Raw genomic sequence first — 16,347 nt, 5'->3', positions numbered from 1 at the left:
TGTTGTTTCCCATTTCTCACCTCACTGACAGGTGTTCCCTGGCATATCAAATAATAGGAAACCACTGGGTAATTGTCATTGGTAAATCTAATACGATTTTGAAAAGATGTGATGTATAAATCATCGGCTCTGTGGACATTTTTATCATATGTCAGCTGGCTAAATCTGGCACATTTACAGCAATGTGTGCATTGTCCCTGTCAAATAAATAAATAAATGTAAATTATATTGCTGCTGTGCTCTCTTCTTGACAGGCCACCATTAGTTGTTAATTGACTCAACTGTATGAATAAAGGTGGAATGATACAAATAAATACTGTATATCTATTGCAGTGAACTCCTGCTTCCTCTATCGTCTGACCACTAACCTTCAGTTTAGTGTGGAGCTGTTTGACCTCTGCCTCCAGGGCTTTGAGGACAGCAGGGCTGGGGGTCTCCAGGGGCTGGGGGGCGGTAGAGGGGAGCTGCTGGGGGGTGTTGGTCCTGTGGATCTGCCTCCACTGCTCCAGCTCCATCTCCAGCACCTTCTTCTGCTGCTCTACACCCGCCAGGTCAGAAGTCAGCTTCTGGGAACACCAGTAAACACACCGGGAGCAGAGAGAGAGAGGTAGTCAGAAAGTACTGCAGGATATAAGGTTAGATACCTGGACCTGTAGTATGAAAAAAGTGAAGGGAAAAGCCATGTAAACTAGAATTCCTGGACCTGCAACATACATATAAAGACAAAAATAGGAAGACAAAAATAGTTGTTTTGTGATTGAAAAACTAAGGTTGGTCAGAACGTACACTAGGTTGTCAGAACAGCACTCATAGATTGAGAAAAGACTTAAAGAAAATGTGACTGAAAGGATAACGAGACTGAAAGGATAACGAGACTGAAAGGATAACGAGACTGAAAGGATAACGAGAGAGTCTGAAAGTATACCTGCTACTGCTGTAGTGGCATCATGTAAAAATACAAGTTTGACCATGACTTCTGTTGTTATTCTGTCTGTGTATCCAGTGAGAGGTGGCGAGAAAGCTGGACCAGACCTGATACATGAGGATTGGACACCCTGAGAGGAACAATCTAACAGAGCACCAACCAAGTCCTCAGTTAAAATCAGAACACAGATCCACAAAGAGTCAGAGTAGGAGTGCTGACCCAGGATCAGTTTAGCCTTTTACATCGTCCTAGATAATATTGTATGGACAGATCCTAGATCAGCACTCCTACTCTGAGATGCTTTGTGTCTACAAACAAGTACACTACACTAGGCATGTACAGATGAAGCAGTGAAACAAGTGAACACAGGGTGAACCCGTTGGTGGATAAAAAAAAATCATTCTCAATGGAGAATCATTGAACATGCTTTTAAATCCAGGATTAGGTTTAATCTATGTCCAGGAAACCAGCCCCTTATGATGGACAAACTGAAAATCTTTTGAAAGTTACTGTTTATTCTTCTACAGCGTAACGTACTGACTGGTAACTGTGATTAAATCCTGTTTCTATCTTAATGAAGACGAGGATGATTCTGACGCGCGGCCGGCCGAAGGGCCCTAATTCTCTAACCCTGATTGGCAGGCGTAATAGAGCCATCCAGTAGAATCAGAGTGCACCATGGGACGGAGGGAGTTGAGCTGGGTTTGGTTTAGAAGCGGAGCGAGAAAGTGTGTATGAGTGAGAGAGAGAGAGAGAGAGCGAGAGAGAGAGAGTTAGTAAGAGCGAGGGAGGAATTGTAGGATAATACTGCTAGGTAATCAACTACCCTACTGTACCAGCGTATAAGACATGGTAAACATTTGCTTTGGGGCTAAACGGTTTAAACCGCATGCATATTGTCAACCTCAATGTGCTCAATGCTTTTCTGTTGTCAAATTTATCATTGCCACAATAATACGATCTGGTATCATATCAAACATAATGCTCACTTTGTAGCGCAAATAAGGAGAAGGTGATATGTGTGGTACACACACCCTCTCAACCCCCCACACCATCCCAACCCCCCCCCCCCACACACCCTCCCAACCATCCTGGAAACCACAGTAGTCCCAGGGGTGGCCTCTCTGCTCTGCATACATGGAGGTTATTGATATCTGGTTGCCTGCTGACACCTCTTAGTAGAATCCCTCTTGTTTTAGGTTTCCTCCTCTTTGAAGGCTCACAGGCCATATCCCCACTGAGAGAGACAGAGAGAGGGGGGCTGCTTCTGCTGCTGGGTCGTGTGTGTGTATGGGTGTGTTAAGAGTGGCATTGATGACACTTCCCGTAAGACAGGCTTTGATTTCAGAGGGGCCATTTTCAGCCCTGGGTCTGGTGAGAGATGACACTGACACTGATGCATGTTGGGACCATTAGGCTGCCCAGCTGAAGTCTCTCTCTCTCTCTCTCACCCCCCTCTCTCTTTCTCGCTCTTCCTCTCTCCCACTACTCTCCCTCTCTTGCGCTTTCTCCTCTCCCTCCCGTTCTGTCTATTTCTGTTCCTCTCTCTCTTTTCCCGCTCTCTCTCCCTCTACCACTCTTGCACTCTCTCCCCTCCCACTCTCTCTATTTCGGTTCCTCTCTCCCCCCCTCTCTCGCCTCTCTTTCTCTCTAGGGTAGTGGTCTCGCTGGTGCCATTCCAAGTGATACCGAATCATTAGCAGGATAAATAATGAGACCGGTGGCTCCGAAAATAGCAAAGGAACCACATAGTCACAGAGACACACAGTTGTACAGTACACTCCCTCATTTTGGCCTGGCTCAGTTCCTCAACCACAACAAGCGAACGCTAGCCTAACATGACCTAGACCCAGACATACGTACAACACCTTAAAAATGGACTTGAGACAACACCAGTATCATCCTTCTAGAATAACACCAGAGAAACCTCAAGCCACGGAAGAGTGACGACACAGTACTTACCTAGTGTTCTAGACGAGAGATACTCATACTAACATCATAGAACTCAAGGACCAACAGCCATGACCTTCAATTCTAGACTTTAGATGAACCATAGATTCCTGGAAAGACAACTGAAGGCAGCAGTGGACCCATCTTTATTATGTTGGACCTTTATAGTGTCCGTCACCAGGATTTAAGTGCCAGGCTCTGTCATGTGCCTGGGCATAAAAAGCCTAGACCCAGAAAAACCCCTCTTCTCCCTGTCAGCCGTGTCTGTTTAACCCCTCTAATCCTGTGGTAATCCCAGCCTCTTACGGGCAGGATGGGAGCTGGGCCGATCCACACCTGGAGATTACGGGGTTGGGTTCGTGTCGAAGAGACGTTGAATTGTAGAACGAGGTAGAGGGGGAGGTTTGGGAGGGGTGTGAGGTACCTGATTCCAGACCCAAATGATCCCCTGTTCGGTTAATATGCGTGACCGACGTTTCTTTACTGCGGGAGGAACATTTTGGGAAATTACCGTAGTACATCTCACCTGTCACCCAGAGGCGGTTCCTCTAAGCTTCTGTCGCTTCCCTCGTTCCTCAAACGAGAGGAAAGAGAGGGAGAAGAAAAGAGTGTTAGAGGACAACGTCCCCCCCCAGTATCCTAATTATCCTTCATTTTCCTAACAGACTCTCTCTTTCTCATGCCTTTCCTTCCCACCTTGTTGAATAGAAAGTACAAAGACAGAAGTCAAGGAAAAGAGAGCACCATTAAGAGGGTCACGTTTTACAGACTGACGGCAATTATGGAGAGGGAACAGGGTGGAAATACCTAACAAAGCACTCTGCCGTGTGTGTGTGTATCTGTGAGTGTGTGTCTCTCTCTCTGTGTGTGTGTGTGTCTCTGACAGCTATTGCAGTCTGGTTCCTGACAGAGAGGTCTGTGGGGATGAGGTGGCTGGCGTGGTGTGATTGACTGATGAAAGTGTCACTGTGCTGTAGAGACACATGTTCCACTTAGGCTGAAAGGGTACGCCACTTCTCTCACTTTGTCTCTCTACCTCCCCCTCTCGCTCGCTACCTCTCCCCCTCTCTCCCTCACAGACACAGACACACACAGCCTGATTCACATTTCAATAACACACAACTTCTCACTGAAGTAACAGGAAACTACAGGACACCACTAAGGAGCCAAACAAACGAGGTAGCTCTACTTCTCAGTCTCTGACACTGTCATCATACCTTTTCACATGACAGCCCCCAAGGCGCCGGGCTAAGCCAATTAGAGCCAGAGTATTGGACTCTGAGTCAGAGAGCTAGCAGGCAGGCAGGGGCCAGCCAGATACCAGCCAACAGCACAGGACCTTGTGCCCTTTATAGGGGGAATGATCCCTGTTTTCTAGCTGAGAGCTCAGAGTCTTGGACAACTTCTGCTGCAGTGGCATTAATACTGCAGGAGTAAAAGACAGCTTTTGCTGTTTCTTTCTGGTCAGCCCAAGCGGAGAAAAGTGTGTGTGTGTGTGTGTGTGTGTGTCTATCTCTGTTTCTAGGTGTTTGTACGTGTGTGTGTGTGTGTGTGTGTGTGTGTGTGTGTGTGTGTGTGTGTGTGTGTGTGTGTGTGTGTGTGTGTGTGTGCGTATTTGTATGTGTGTGTCATTAATGCCGCAGAGCCAGTGTCTGGGGTCTCCTCGGGGCCCTGTCTGTTCTATTCTACGATAGCAAAGTAGGGGCTGGAACCCGGAGGCCACTTCCAGAGCAGCGGGGATCCTGCGCTCTTTGACCTGTGTGTATCACACACACTCCTAATCAGGCCTCCAGTGGGTCGGGGCTGGTCGGGGCTCTGCCTGCTCCTGCCCAACAGGGGCCTCCTGCCAGTCCCACTAACTACCATACGGCTTGGTGTGTGCGTGAGAGAGAGTACGTGTGTGTATGTGTATGAGGCCGTGAGAGAGCGAAAGAGGAGGTCAGGTCATAGAAGAATTTGCCTGGCTACACAAACTCTACACCGCGCCACGGATGTTAGTTTCTTCTCCGCAATGAGTCTGTATTTGAGTACCTCCCCGACGAGTTTTAGAACAGAAATCCATTTTAAACTGTCTGATTGGTCCCAGAAACCAATGGGTTGGGCCAGAGCCAGAACACATAGGGGTAAAGCGCCATTTATAAAATGCATCATTTGCTTTGACACTCTGAATGGTTAGATATGATCCAACAACCTTCATTTTGACGTCCCCACAAACAACATCAAAGATGGCAGTCTCAGACTGAAGTACTGTATGTAGCAAACAAAGAATTCCGTTTGAGAAATATCACTAGGACACTGCTTCAGAGACTAGCTGGTTGAGTCAGTACAGTATAGTATAATAATATAGTAGTCAGTGCAGTATAATAATATAGTAGTCAGTAGGGTATAGTATAGTAGTCAGTACATTACAGAATAATATAGTAGTCAGTAGGGTATAGTATAGTAGTCAGTACATTATAGTATACTGCTCAAAAAAATAAAGGGAACACTTAAACAAAACATCCTAGATCTGAATGAAAGAAATAATCTTATTAAATACTTTTTTCTTTACATAGTTGAATGTGCTGACAACAAAATCACACAAAAAGAATCAATGGAAATCCAATTTATCAACCCATGGAGGTCTGGATTTGGAGTCACACTCAAAATTAAAGTGGAAAACCACACTACAGGCTGATCCAACTTTGATGTAATGTCCTTAAAACAAGTCAAAATGAGGCTCAGTAGTGTGTGTGGCCTCCACGTGCCTGTATGACCTCCCTACAACACCTGGGCATGCTCCTGATGAGGTGGCGGATGGTCTCCTGAGGGATCTCCTCCCAGACCTGGACTAAAGCATCCGCCAACTCCTGGACAGTCCGTGGTGCAACGTGACGTTGGTGGATGGAGCGAGACATGATGTCCCAGATGTGCTCAATTGGATTCAGGTCTGGGGAACGGGCGGCCAGTCCATAGCATCAATGCCTTCCTCTTGCAGGAACTGCTGACACACTCCAGCCATATGAGGTCTAGCATTGTCTTGCATTAGGAGGAACCCAGGGCCAACCGCACCAGCATATGGTCTCACAAGGGGTCTGAGGATCTCATCTCGGTACCTAATGGCAGTCAGGCTACCTCTGGCGAGCACATGGAGGGCTGTGCGGCCCCCCAAAGAAATGCTACCCCACACCATGACTGACCCACCGCCAAACCGGTCATGCTGGAGGATGTTGCAGGCAGCAGAACGTTCTCCACGGCGTCTCCAGACTCTGTCACGTCTGTCACGTGCTCAGTGTGAACCTGCTTTCATCTGTGAAGAGCACAGGGCGCCAGTGGCGAATTTGCCAATCTTGGTGTTCTCTGGCAAATGCCAAACGTCCTGCACGGTGTTGGGCTGTAAGCACAACCCCCACCTGTGGACGTCGGGCCCTCATACCACCCTCATGGAGTCTGTTTCTGACCGTTTCAGCACACACATGCACATTTGTGGCCTGCTGGAGGTCATTTTGCAGGGCTCTGGCAGTGCTCCTCCTTGCACAAAGGCGGAGGTAGCGGTCCTGCTGCTGGGTTGTTGCCCTCCTACGACCTCCTCCACGTCTCCTGATGTACTGGCCTGTCTCCTGGTAGCGCCTCCATGTTCTGGACACTACGCTGACAGACACAGCAAACCTTCTTGCCACAGCTCGCACTGATGTGCCATCCTGGATGAGCTGCACTACCTGAGCCACTTGTGTGGGTTGTAGACTCCGTCTCATGCTACCACTAGAGTGAAAGCACCGCCAGCATTCAAAAGTGACCAAAACATCAGCCAGGAAGCATAGGAACTGAGAAGTGGTCTGTGGTCAACACCTGAAGAACCACTCCTTTATTGGGGGTGTCTTGCTAATTGCCTATAATTTCCACCTGTTGTCTATTCCATTTGCACAACAGCATGTGAAATGTATTGTCAATCAGTGTTGCTTCCTAAGTGGACAGTTTGATTTCACAGAAGTGTGATTGACTTGGAGTTACATTGTGTTGTTTAAGTGTTCCCTTTATTTTTTTGAGCAGTGTATAATATAGTAGTCAGTAGGGTATAGTATAATAATATAGTGATAAGTAGGTTATAGTACAGTAGTCAGTACAGTGTAGTATAATATAGTAGTCAGTAGGGTATAGTAGTCAGTACATTACAGCACAATATAGTATAGTAGTCAGTACATTATATATAATATAGTAGTCAGTAGGGTATAGTATAATAATATAGTAGTCAGTAGGGTATAGTAGTCAGTACATTACAGTATAATATAGAGGTAAGAAGGGTATAGTATACAGTGAGGGAAAAAAGTATTTGATCCCCTGCTGATTTTGTAAGTTTGCCCACTGACAAAGAAATGATTAGTCTATAATTGTAATGGTAGGTTTATTTGAACAGAATAACAACAAAAAAATCCAGAAAAACGCATGTCAAAAATGTTATAAATTGATTTGCATTTTAATGAGGGAAATAAGTATTTGACCCCTCTGCAAAACATGACTTAGTACATGGCAATCACAGAGGTCAGATGTTTCTTGTAGTTGGCCACCAGGTTTGCACACATCTCAGGAGGGATTTTGTCCCACTCCTCTTTGCAGATCTTCTCCAAGACATTAAGGTTTCAAGGCTGACGTTTGGCAACTCGAACCTTCAGCTCCCGCCACAGATTTTTTATGGGATTAAGGTCTGGAGACTGGCTAGGCCATTCCAGGACCATAATGTGCTTCTTCTTGAGCCACTCCTTTGTTGCCTTGGCCGTGTGTTTTGGGTCATTGTCATGCTGGAATACCCATCCATGACCAATTTTCAATGCCCTGCCTGAGGGAAGGAGGTTCTCACTCAAGATTTGACGGTACATGGCCCCGTCCATCGTCCCTTTGATGCGGTGAAGTTGTCCTGTCCCCTTAGCAGAAAAACACCCCCAAAGCATAATGTTTCCACCTCCATGTTTGACGGTGGGGATGGTGTTCTTGGGGTCATAGGCAGCATTCCTCCTCCTCCAAACACGGCGAGTTGAGTTGATGCCAAAGAGCTCCATTTTGGTCTCATCTGACCACAACACTTTCACCCAGTTGTCCTCTGAATCATTGAGATGTTCATTGGCAAACTTCAGACAGGCATGTATATGTGCTTTCTTGAGCAGGGGGACCTTGCGGGCGCTGCAGGATTTCAGTCCATCACGGCGTAGTGTGTTACCAATTGTTTTCTTGGTGACTATGGTCCCAGCTGCATTGAGATCATTGACAAGATCCTCCCGTGTAGTTCTGGGCTGATTCCTCACCGTTCTCATGATCATTGCAACTCCACGAGGTGAGATCTTGCATGGAGCCCCAGGCTGAGGGAGATTGACAGTTATTTTGTGTTTCTTCCATTTGCGAATAATCGCACCAACTGTTGTCACCTTCTCACCAAGCTGCTTGGCGATGGTCTTGTAGCCCATTCCAGCCTTGTGTAGGTCTAGAATCTTGTCCCTGACATCCTTGGAGAGCTCTTGGTCTTGGCCATGGTGGAGAGTTTGGAATCTGATTGATTGATTGCTTCTGTGGACAGGTGTCTTTTATACAGGTAACAAGCTGAGATTAGGAGCACTCCCAGACACCTGGGAGCCAAAAATCTTTCTGATTGAGAGGGGGTCAAATTCTTATTTCCCTCATTAAAATGCAAATAAATTTATAACATTTTTGACATGCGTTTTTTTTATGTTATTCTGTCTCTCACTGTTCAAATAAACCTACCATTAAAATTGTAGACTGATAATTTCTTTGTCAGTGGGCAAACGTACAAAATCAGCAGGGGATCAAATACTTTTTCCCCCCACTGTAGTAGTCAGTACATTATAGTATAATATAGTAGTCAGTACATTATAGTATAATATAGTAGTCAGCAGGGTATAGTATAATAATATAGTAGTCAGTAGGCTATAGTATAATAATATAGTAATCAGTAGGGTATAGTACAGTAGTCAGTACATTATAGTATAATATAGTAGTCAGTAGGGTATATTATAATATAGTAGACAGTAGATAATAGTATAACAAAATATAGTAGTCAGTACAGTACATTAAAGTATAATATAGTAGTCAGTAGGGTATAGTATAATAATATAGTAGTCAGTATAGTACATTATAGTATAATATAGTAGTCAGTTGGGTATAGTAAAATAATATAGTAGTCAGTGTAGTACATTATAGCAGTCAGTAGGTTATAGTATAATATAGTAGTCAGTATAGTACATCATAGTATAGTAGTCAGTGGGGTATATTATAGCAGTCCGTAGGGTACAGTATAGTAGTCAGTAGGTTATAGTATAGCAGTCAGAAGGTTATAGTATAGTATAGCAGTCCGTAGGGTATAGTATAGTAGTCAGTAGGGTATAGTATAGTAGTCAGTAGGGTATAGTATAGTATAATATAGCAGTCAGTGGGGTATAGTAGATTATAGTATAGTAGTCAGTAGGTTATAGTATAGTAGTCAGCGGGGTATAGTATAGTAGTCAGTAGGGGTATAGTAGTCAGTAGCGTATAGAATAGTATAGTAGTCAGTAGCGTATAGTATAATAGTCAGCAGGTTATAGTAAAGTAGTCTGTAGGGTATAGTATAGTAGTCAGTAGGGTATAGTGGTCAGTTGGGTATAGAATAGTATAGTAGTCAGTAGGTTACAGTAAAGTAGTCAGTAGGGCATAGTATAGTATTCAGTAGGGTGTAGAATAGTATAGTAGTCAGTAGAGTATAGTGTAGTAGTCAGTAGGGTATAGTAGTCAGTAGTGTATAGTAGTCAGTAGGGCATAGTATAGTAGTTAGTAGGGTATAGTATAGTAGTCAGTAGGGTATAGTAGTTGGCAGGGTATAGTATAGTAGTCAGTAGGGTATAGTGTAGTAGTCAGTAGGGTATAGTATAGTAGTCAGTAGGGTATAGATGGGTATAGTAGTCAGTAGCGTATAGTAGTCAATAGGGTATAGTATAGTAGTCAATAGGGTATAGTATAGTAGTCAGTAGGGTATAGTATTGTGGTCAGTAGGGTATAGTATAGTAGTCAATAGAGTGTAGTAGTCAGTAGGCTATAGTATAGTAGTCAATTGGGTATAGTAGTCAGTAGGGTATAGTAGTCGGCAGGGTATAGTATAGTAGTCAGTAGGGTATAGTGTAGTAGTCAGTAGGGTATAGTATAGTAGTCAGTAGGGTATAGATGGGTACAGTGCCTTGCGAAAGTATTCGGCCCCCTTGAACTTTTCAACCTTTTGCCGCATTTCAGGCTTCAAACATAAAGATATAAAACTGTAATTTTTTGTGAAGAATCAACAAGTGGGACACAATTATGAAGTGGAACGAAATTTATTGGATATTTCAAACTTTTTTAACAAATAAAAAACTGAAAAATTGGGCGTGCAAAATTATTCAGCCCCTTTACTTTCAGTGCAGCAAACTCTCTCCAGAAGTTCAGTGAGGATCTCTGAATGATCCAATGTTGACCTAAATGACTAATGATGATAAATAGAATCCACCTGTGTGTAATCAAGTCTCCGTATAAATGCACCTGCTCTGTGATAGTCTCAGAGGTCCGTTTAAAGCGCAGAGAGCATCATGAAGAACAAGGAACACACCAGGCAGGTCCGAGATACTGTTGTGGAGAAGTTTAAAGCCGGATTTGGATACAAAAAGATTTCCCAAGCTTTAAACATCCCAAGGAGCACTGTGCAAGCAATAATATTGAAATGGAAGGAGTATCAGACCACTGCAAATCTACGAAGACCCGGCCGTCCCTCTAAACTTCCAGCTCATACAAGGAGAAGACTGATCAGAGATGCAGCCAAGAGGCCCATGATCACTCTGGATGAATTGCAGAGATCTACAGCTGAGGTGGGGGACTCTGTCCATAGGACAACAATCAGTCGTATACTGCACAAATCTGGCCTTTATGGAAGAGTGGCAAGAAGAAAGCCATTTCTTAAAGATATCCATAAAAAGTGTCGTTTAAAGTTTGCCACTAGCCACCTGGGAGACACACCAAACATGTGGAAGAAGGTGCTCTGGTCAGATGAAACCAAAATCGAACTTTTTGGCAACAATGCAAAACGTTATGTTTGGCGTAAAAGCAACACAGCTCATCACCCTGAACACACCATCCCCACTGTCAAACATGGTGGTGGCAGCATCATGGTTTGGGCCTGCTTTTCTTCAGCAGGGAAGATGGTTAAAATTGATGGGAAGATGGATGGAGCCAAATACAGGACCATTCTGGAAGAAAACCTGATGGAGTCTGCAAAAGACCTGAGACTGGGACGGAGATTTGTCTTCCAACAAGACAATGATCCAAAACATAAAGCAAAATCTACAATGGAATGGTTCACAAATAAACATATCCAGTTTTATATCTTTATGTTTGAAGCCTGAAATGTGGCAAAAGGTCGAAAAGTTCAAGGGGGCCGAATACTTTCACAAGGCACTGTATAGTAGTCAGTAGGGTATAGTATAGTAGTCAATAGGGTATAGTATAGTAGTCAATAGGGTATAGTATTGTGGTCAGTAGGGTATAGTATAGTAGTCAATAGGGTATAGTAGTCAGTAGGGTATAGTATAGTAGTCAGTAGGGTATAGTAGTCAGTAGGGTATAGAACAGTATAGTAGTCAGTAGGGTATAGTATGGTAGTCAGTAGGGTATAGTAGTCAGTAGGGTATAGTAGTCAGTAGGGTATAGTATTGTAGTCAGTAGGGTATAGAACAGTATAGTAGTCAGTAGGGTATAGTAGTCAGTAGGGTATAGAACAGTATAGTAGTCAGTAGGGTATAGAATAGTATAGTAGTCAGTAAGCTATAGTATAGTAGTCAGTAGGGTATAGAATAGTATAGTAGTCAGTAGGATATAGTATAGTAGTCAGTAGGGTATAGTATAGTATTGCAGGAGACTGCAGCAGTGTTTTCAGTGCTCTGTGGCTCTTCCTCTGCTCCTCTGTGGTGCTGACCTCCTCAGGCGAGGGCAGGCCTGTCAGACACACACTTATTAAGCATGATAAGGGCAAAGGAGCTGCTCCCACTGCAGCCAGGGATAGGGCCCCCAGAAACACACCGAAAGACAAAAGAAAAGACAGGAAGAAACAAAAGAGGAAAGAAAAATAACAACTTCCTTGTTCCCAGTTACTGTACCAACCCCCCTGCTTATCTTTCCCTACCCCTCCTTCTCTTCTGTTTGTTCCACTCTTTCTGTGCCTGTCCTCCCCTCTTCTGGTCTGTGGTACCTGTGATAACTGCTTGCTGACGTTCAGTCTCTGGGCGAGCTGCGATGTGATCTTCTCGTTGGCGTCTCGCAGCTCCTGAGAGGAGCGCTGGGCATCACGCCGGGCGGTCTGTAGAACGGCGAGGTGGCGCTGGAGCGCCAGAACGCGTCCGCGCAGAGAGGCGGGGGCGCAGCAGCCGCACCTCTGGGCCTTCCTCCTCTTTCTCTCACTCCGTCTCTTCCCTCCTTCCTCCCCTGGCTCCCTCTGTTTATATCCTAACAAGAGGAGAACACAGTGCGTTCCTCAGAGTGTTCATGTACAAGAGAGCGGCGAACACACTTACAATCCCCATTTAGATTTCTGCTGCTGAGAGTTATCAAACGTGTGTGTGTGTGTGTGTGTGTGTGTGTGTGTGTGTGTGTGTGTGTGTGTGTGATACTCTATCATCAGACTGACTAAGCCATTCCATATATAACCGATACAACAGTGTAGAGACCAGAATCTTGTTTTGTATCAGGTGTTGCTTCCGATAGTGTGTGTGTTTTGGTGTCCCCCCCCCCTAAATAGTTGATAAAGTTTTGTGAAAATCTGAGTGAAACATGAAAACGTGTTGTTGCTACCTTGGTTCGGAACATCGGGCTGCGTTCTGGAGAATTCTTCCGCTGGCTGTTCTGAGGCGGCTGCATACCTGTGTGACTGGAAAAAGACAAACCAAAATGTTTTGAAACTCTTAAACCCTGCCGTTTAATGCAGCACAACAGGTTAACGTCCGCGTCGTGTCACACAGGAATCACAGCATGTGGCATTTAACGTGACAAATCACACCGAGCCATAATGCGGCAAAACGTGTTTAATACAACACACGTCGACTCGAACGCAACTCTACACCGCCACAACTCTCTTGACAGGTGCCTGATGAAACACCCCCGCGCTCACTCACCCCCTTGCCCCTGTGCCCCACGGTGTGTGTGTGACACCGCCTGAGAGCGTTTGTAGTCACATCAAAGCCCTCCCCCCCGGAGCACCGGTACGGTTTAATCACGGGCTGGTTTGATCACATGGAGCCTTCCGGAAGACCTTTGATTTGTGACACAGCGCACGTGGATCCACTGTCATGGCGATGAGGCTGGGCGGAGCTGATGGGCAGGGCGGGCGGAGGGGCATGTGGAGTGGCTGACTGAGGGATCTGATTTGACAGATAGAAGAGCCTACAGAACATCCCTTTGGTGAATAGCTGCCAGGTATTACAGTGAAGGAGTTGACAATGGACAAAAACAAGTACAGAAAAACCTGGACTATTGATTTCATTGGGTGGAGGAGGAAGGAAGAACAGAACCTAAAGCCAGGTAGAGCACAGAGTAGCCACTGCACTGCGTAATATAGGCTAGACATGACCAGGCCAAACCCAGGTTAACAACATCCTGACTGACTCACCGATTACAAACAAACTCTTCAGAAATGAAATCAACAATTCAATTAACAATTCAATGAACTACTTCAATTCCACATTATGCGTAAAGGCTTGTTAGTCGATTGAATGGAGGTTATAGTGAATGGAAGAATAGATAAGACTTCTCCAAATGGACTCACCTTGACTGGGTGACTGTCCAGGCTGTCAGAGTACTCCTCTCCACTGTCACGAGAGAGAGAGACATAGAGAGAGAGAGAGACAGAGAGACCGAGAGAGAGAGACCGAGAGAGAGACAGAGAGACCGAGAGAGAGAGAGAGAGACCGAGAGAGAGAGAGAGAGAGAGAGAGAGAGAGACAGACAGACAGACAGACAGACAGACAGACAGACAGACAGACAGACAGACAGACAGACAGACAGACAGACAGACAGACAGACAGACAGACAGACAGAGACAGACAGAGACAGACAGAGAGAGAGAGAGAGAGACAGAGAGGGGTGGGGAAAAAGACAGAGAATGTGAATATGTATTAGCACAGTAATATTTCAAATTTGCATGTATGGAAGTTCAATAACAATTTATATATCCAATGTTCCATTTACCATCAAGCAGAGTATTGTTTTCTCCATCTCATTCCACGTGCAATTTAATTCCTGAATCTATTTCCTGAATTCCTGGAAATGACCTGAATCAATTCCACCTCATCAGTTGTGCTACAGTGTGTATCAACATGTATGAAGACTGCTGTGGCCTTCATTAGTGTGATCTGTGTGACAGACGTGTGTGAGTGGCATGGCTGAGCACCGACGAGACGAGCCCATCTGATGGACGGACGTGCGGTAAGGGTTTCGGAGACACACACACCTCCACTCCCTACCCACCCACCCACCCACCTCCCCCGTTATCGACAGTGACCTTTGACGTGGAAGTCAGTGACATTTACGCTGTGGGTTTTATTAACGTGGGGCGGTGAGAGCAGCAGAGGTAAAGACCTCCACATCACCATCAGCCTTCCCACATGACAGACCAGAGGCCCCAGGGCTGGGGGGCGCAGGCTGGGGGTGGAGGCTAGAGCTGGGATCTGGGGCTGGAGGGAGAAAGGACCCAGCCACTAAGGCCCAAGACTGGCCTACTGATAGACTGTGCTGAGCACTGAACATTCCAGTATACCACACACCTGCACCAGAGAGGCATTTAGCCTACAATACCATACCAAAGTAATAGTTTGAATACTATATGTAATCAATGCAACAGGAAGGGGAATAAATAACTACTTCAAAACAAACCAACCATGTGGATACAAGTCAAGTCCTCACTAGAACAGTATGCTGGATGTATTGGATAGACTGTATTTGCATGATATGCTGTTGTAATTGACAGGTATTTCAGATAGCCTGTCTTTACCTGCCTGCTCACTGCCTTTGAACCACTCACTCAGCCAGGGCGGGGGTGATCACCTTGTCAGGGAGTGAGCTGTATCACTGTATCTTATACCCTGTGGCAGGGCGTCCCCCCTGTTTAGGGCACTTCTACTATTCCATCAGTCTCAGATGTGCTGAGTGGACAGGACAGTGTGCTGGTCGTGTCATGGCTGCCTTGCTTCGGGAGACAGGCTGTATGTGTGTGCTGGTGTACTATATATTGTATACCAGATACCTCCTGCTAGCCCCTACAGTACTCTCCCGGAGGCCCCTGCCTCAGCCCTGCTCTGCTCTCCAAACAAACTGCTGATGTGGTCAAAATTCAAAATGTCCGCCAGCCTTAAGGTACTTCTTCCTGAAACTTTCTAACCACAAGTCGAGCCAGAGGCAGTGAGAAGAACAGTCAAAAACCAAGACGGAGGAAGGCGCTTGTCAGTCACTTCTTTAACGAGTGTGATATCTTCATTTTGTTGGTATTTAACACATTCTCTGCAGGATGAAAAGCCACATTTTGCCAAGCACCTATAGGCATAATAATATTGAGACATGAGAGACAGAAGGCTTTAACAGCACTGCACCTCAACTGACAGGTAACTTAACTAAAGATATCTTTATTTAAGTCCCCCTTTTAGGTTAAGGGAGAAACATGCCATAGGTTTATACAGCCACTGTTAGGTTTCAACGTCCCCATGTGAGTAACCAAGGTTTCAGTGAGATGAATTAGTCATGGGAGAGGTGAGGTGAAGTGTGTGTGTGAGTGTGTGTGAAGTGTGTGTGTGAAGTGTGTGAAGTGAAGCAAGGCTACTGCTGGTGGGGGGGAAGAGAGTCTCTGTGAGAAATGAACATCAGCCAGCGGTGCGGGTAGCCGGTGTTTGAAATCAAATCATCCCAACCATCACTCAATAAACATTAGCTCAGTGGCTTTTTAGCATAAAACATACATGAAATAATTACTGTAGATGGTTCTTCATTTGGAGAGTGTTAAACAGCTTGTAGACATCTGGTAGCGAGCCGAGGAGGGTCATTCAAAATTTATCCAACTAAATTAAGGCGAGGAGAGGAATGAGAGGGGGGTTCGTGTGGGGAGCAAAAAACGGTTGCGCACATCCTGAATCGACATGTCACAAGATAACGGAACTGACTGGGGTTGGGGTGGTGGGGGGGAACCTATGCCTGGGAATGTCTTAGGTTGCTGTCAAGAGAGGGGTGAATATGCAAAGGACCGGTAAATTAAATCAAGCTGCCAAACTGTCAATTCTCAGGCCTCATGACTGCATCACTGGAAGATATCAAGTGTCGGGCCCTTATCATATCAAGTGTCGGGCTTTCTTGGCACCAGTTCAACTCTGTGTGCAGAGGTGGCTAATTTTGCATGCAAATTTCAGTCAATAAGCTCCGAGCAAGACGTCCCAGGATATTTCAAAGGATCTGAC

At 45.4% G+C, this 16,347-nt stretch overlaps 1 protein-coding gene across 2 annotated transcripts in view; it reads right to left on the bottom strand.

The window, feature by feature from the left end:
* LOC106602318 (centlein) overlaps positions 1-16,347 on the bottom strand; it is a 195,106-nt gene that overhangs the window by 36,480 nt on the left and 142,279 nt on the right. For both annotated transcript variants that reach the window (XM_045716502.1, XM_045716503.1), the window contains exons 17-20: positions 13,674-13,716; positions 12,704-12,779; positions 12,105-12,358; positions 369-566 (exon numbers count right to left, since the gene is read on the bottom strand). In XM_045716502.1, coding sequence (XP_045572458.1) covers positions 369-566; positions 12,105-12,358; positions 12,704-12,779; positions 13,674-13,716 — 571 coding nt within the window. The remainder of the gene's footprint in view (positions 1-368; positions 567-12,104; positions 12,359-12,703; positions 12,780-13,673; positions 13,717-16,347) is intronic.

This window comes from Salmo salar, chromosome ssa04 (genome assembly GCF_905237065.1).
Source record: "Salmo salar chromosome ssa04, Ssal_v3.1, whole genome shotgun sequence".
Taxonomy (NCBI): Eukaryota; Metazoa; Chordata; class Actinopteri; order Salmoniformes; family Salmonidae; genus Salmo; species Salmo salar.
The sequence above is the reverse complement of the archived record's forward strand: the minus strand, read 5'-3'. Positions and strand labels throughout refer to the sequence as shown.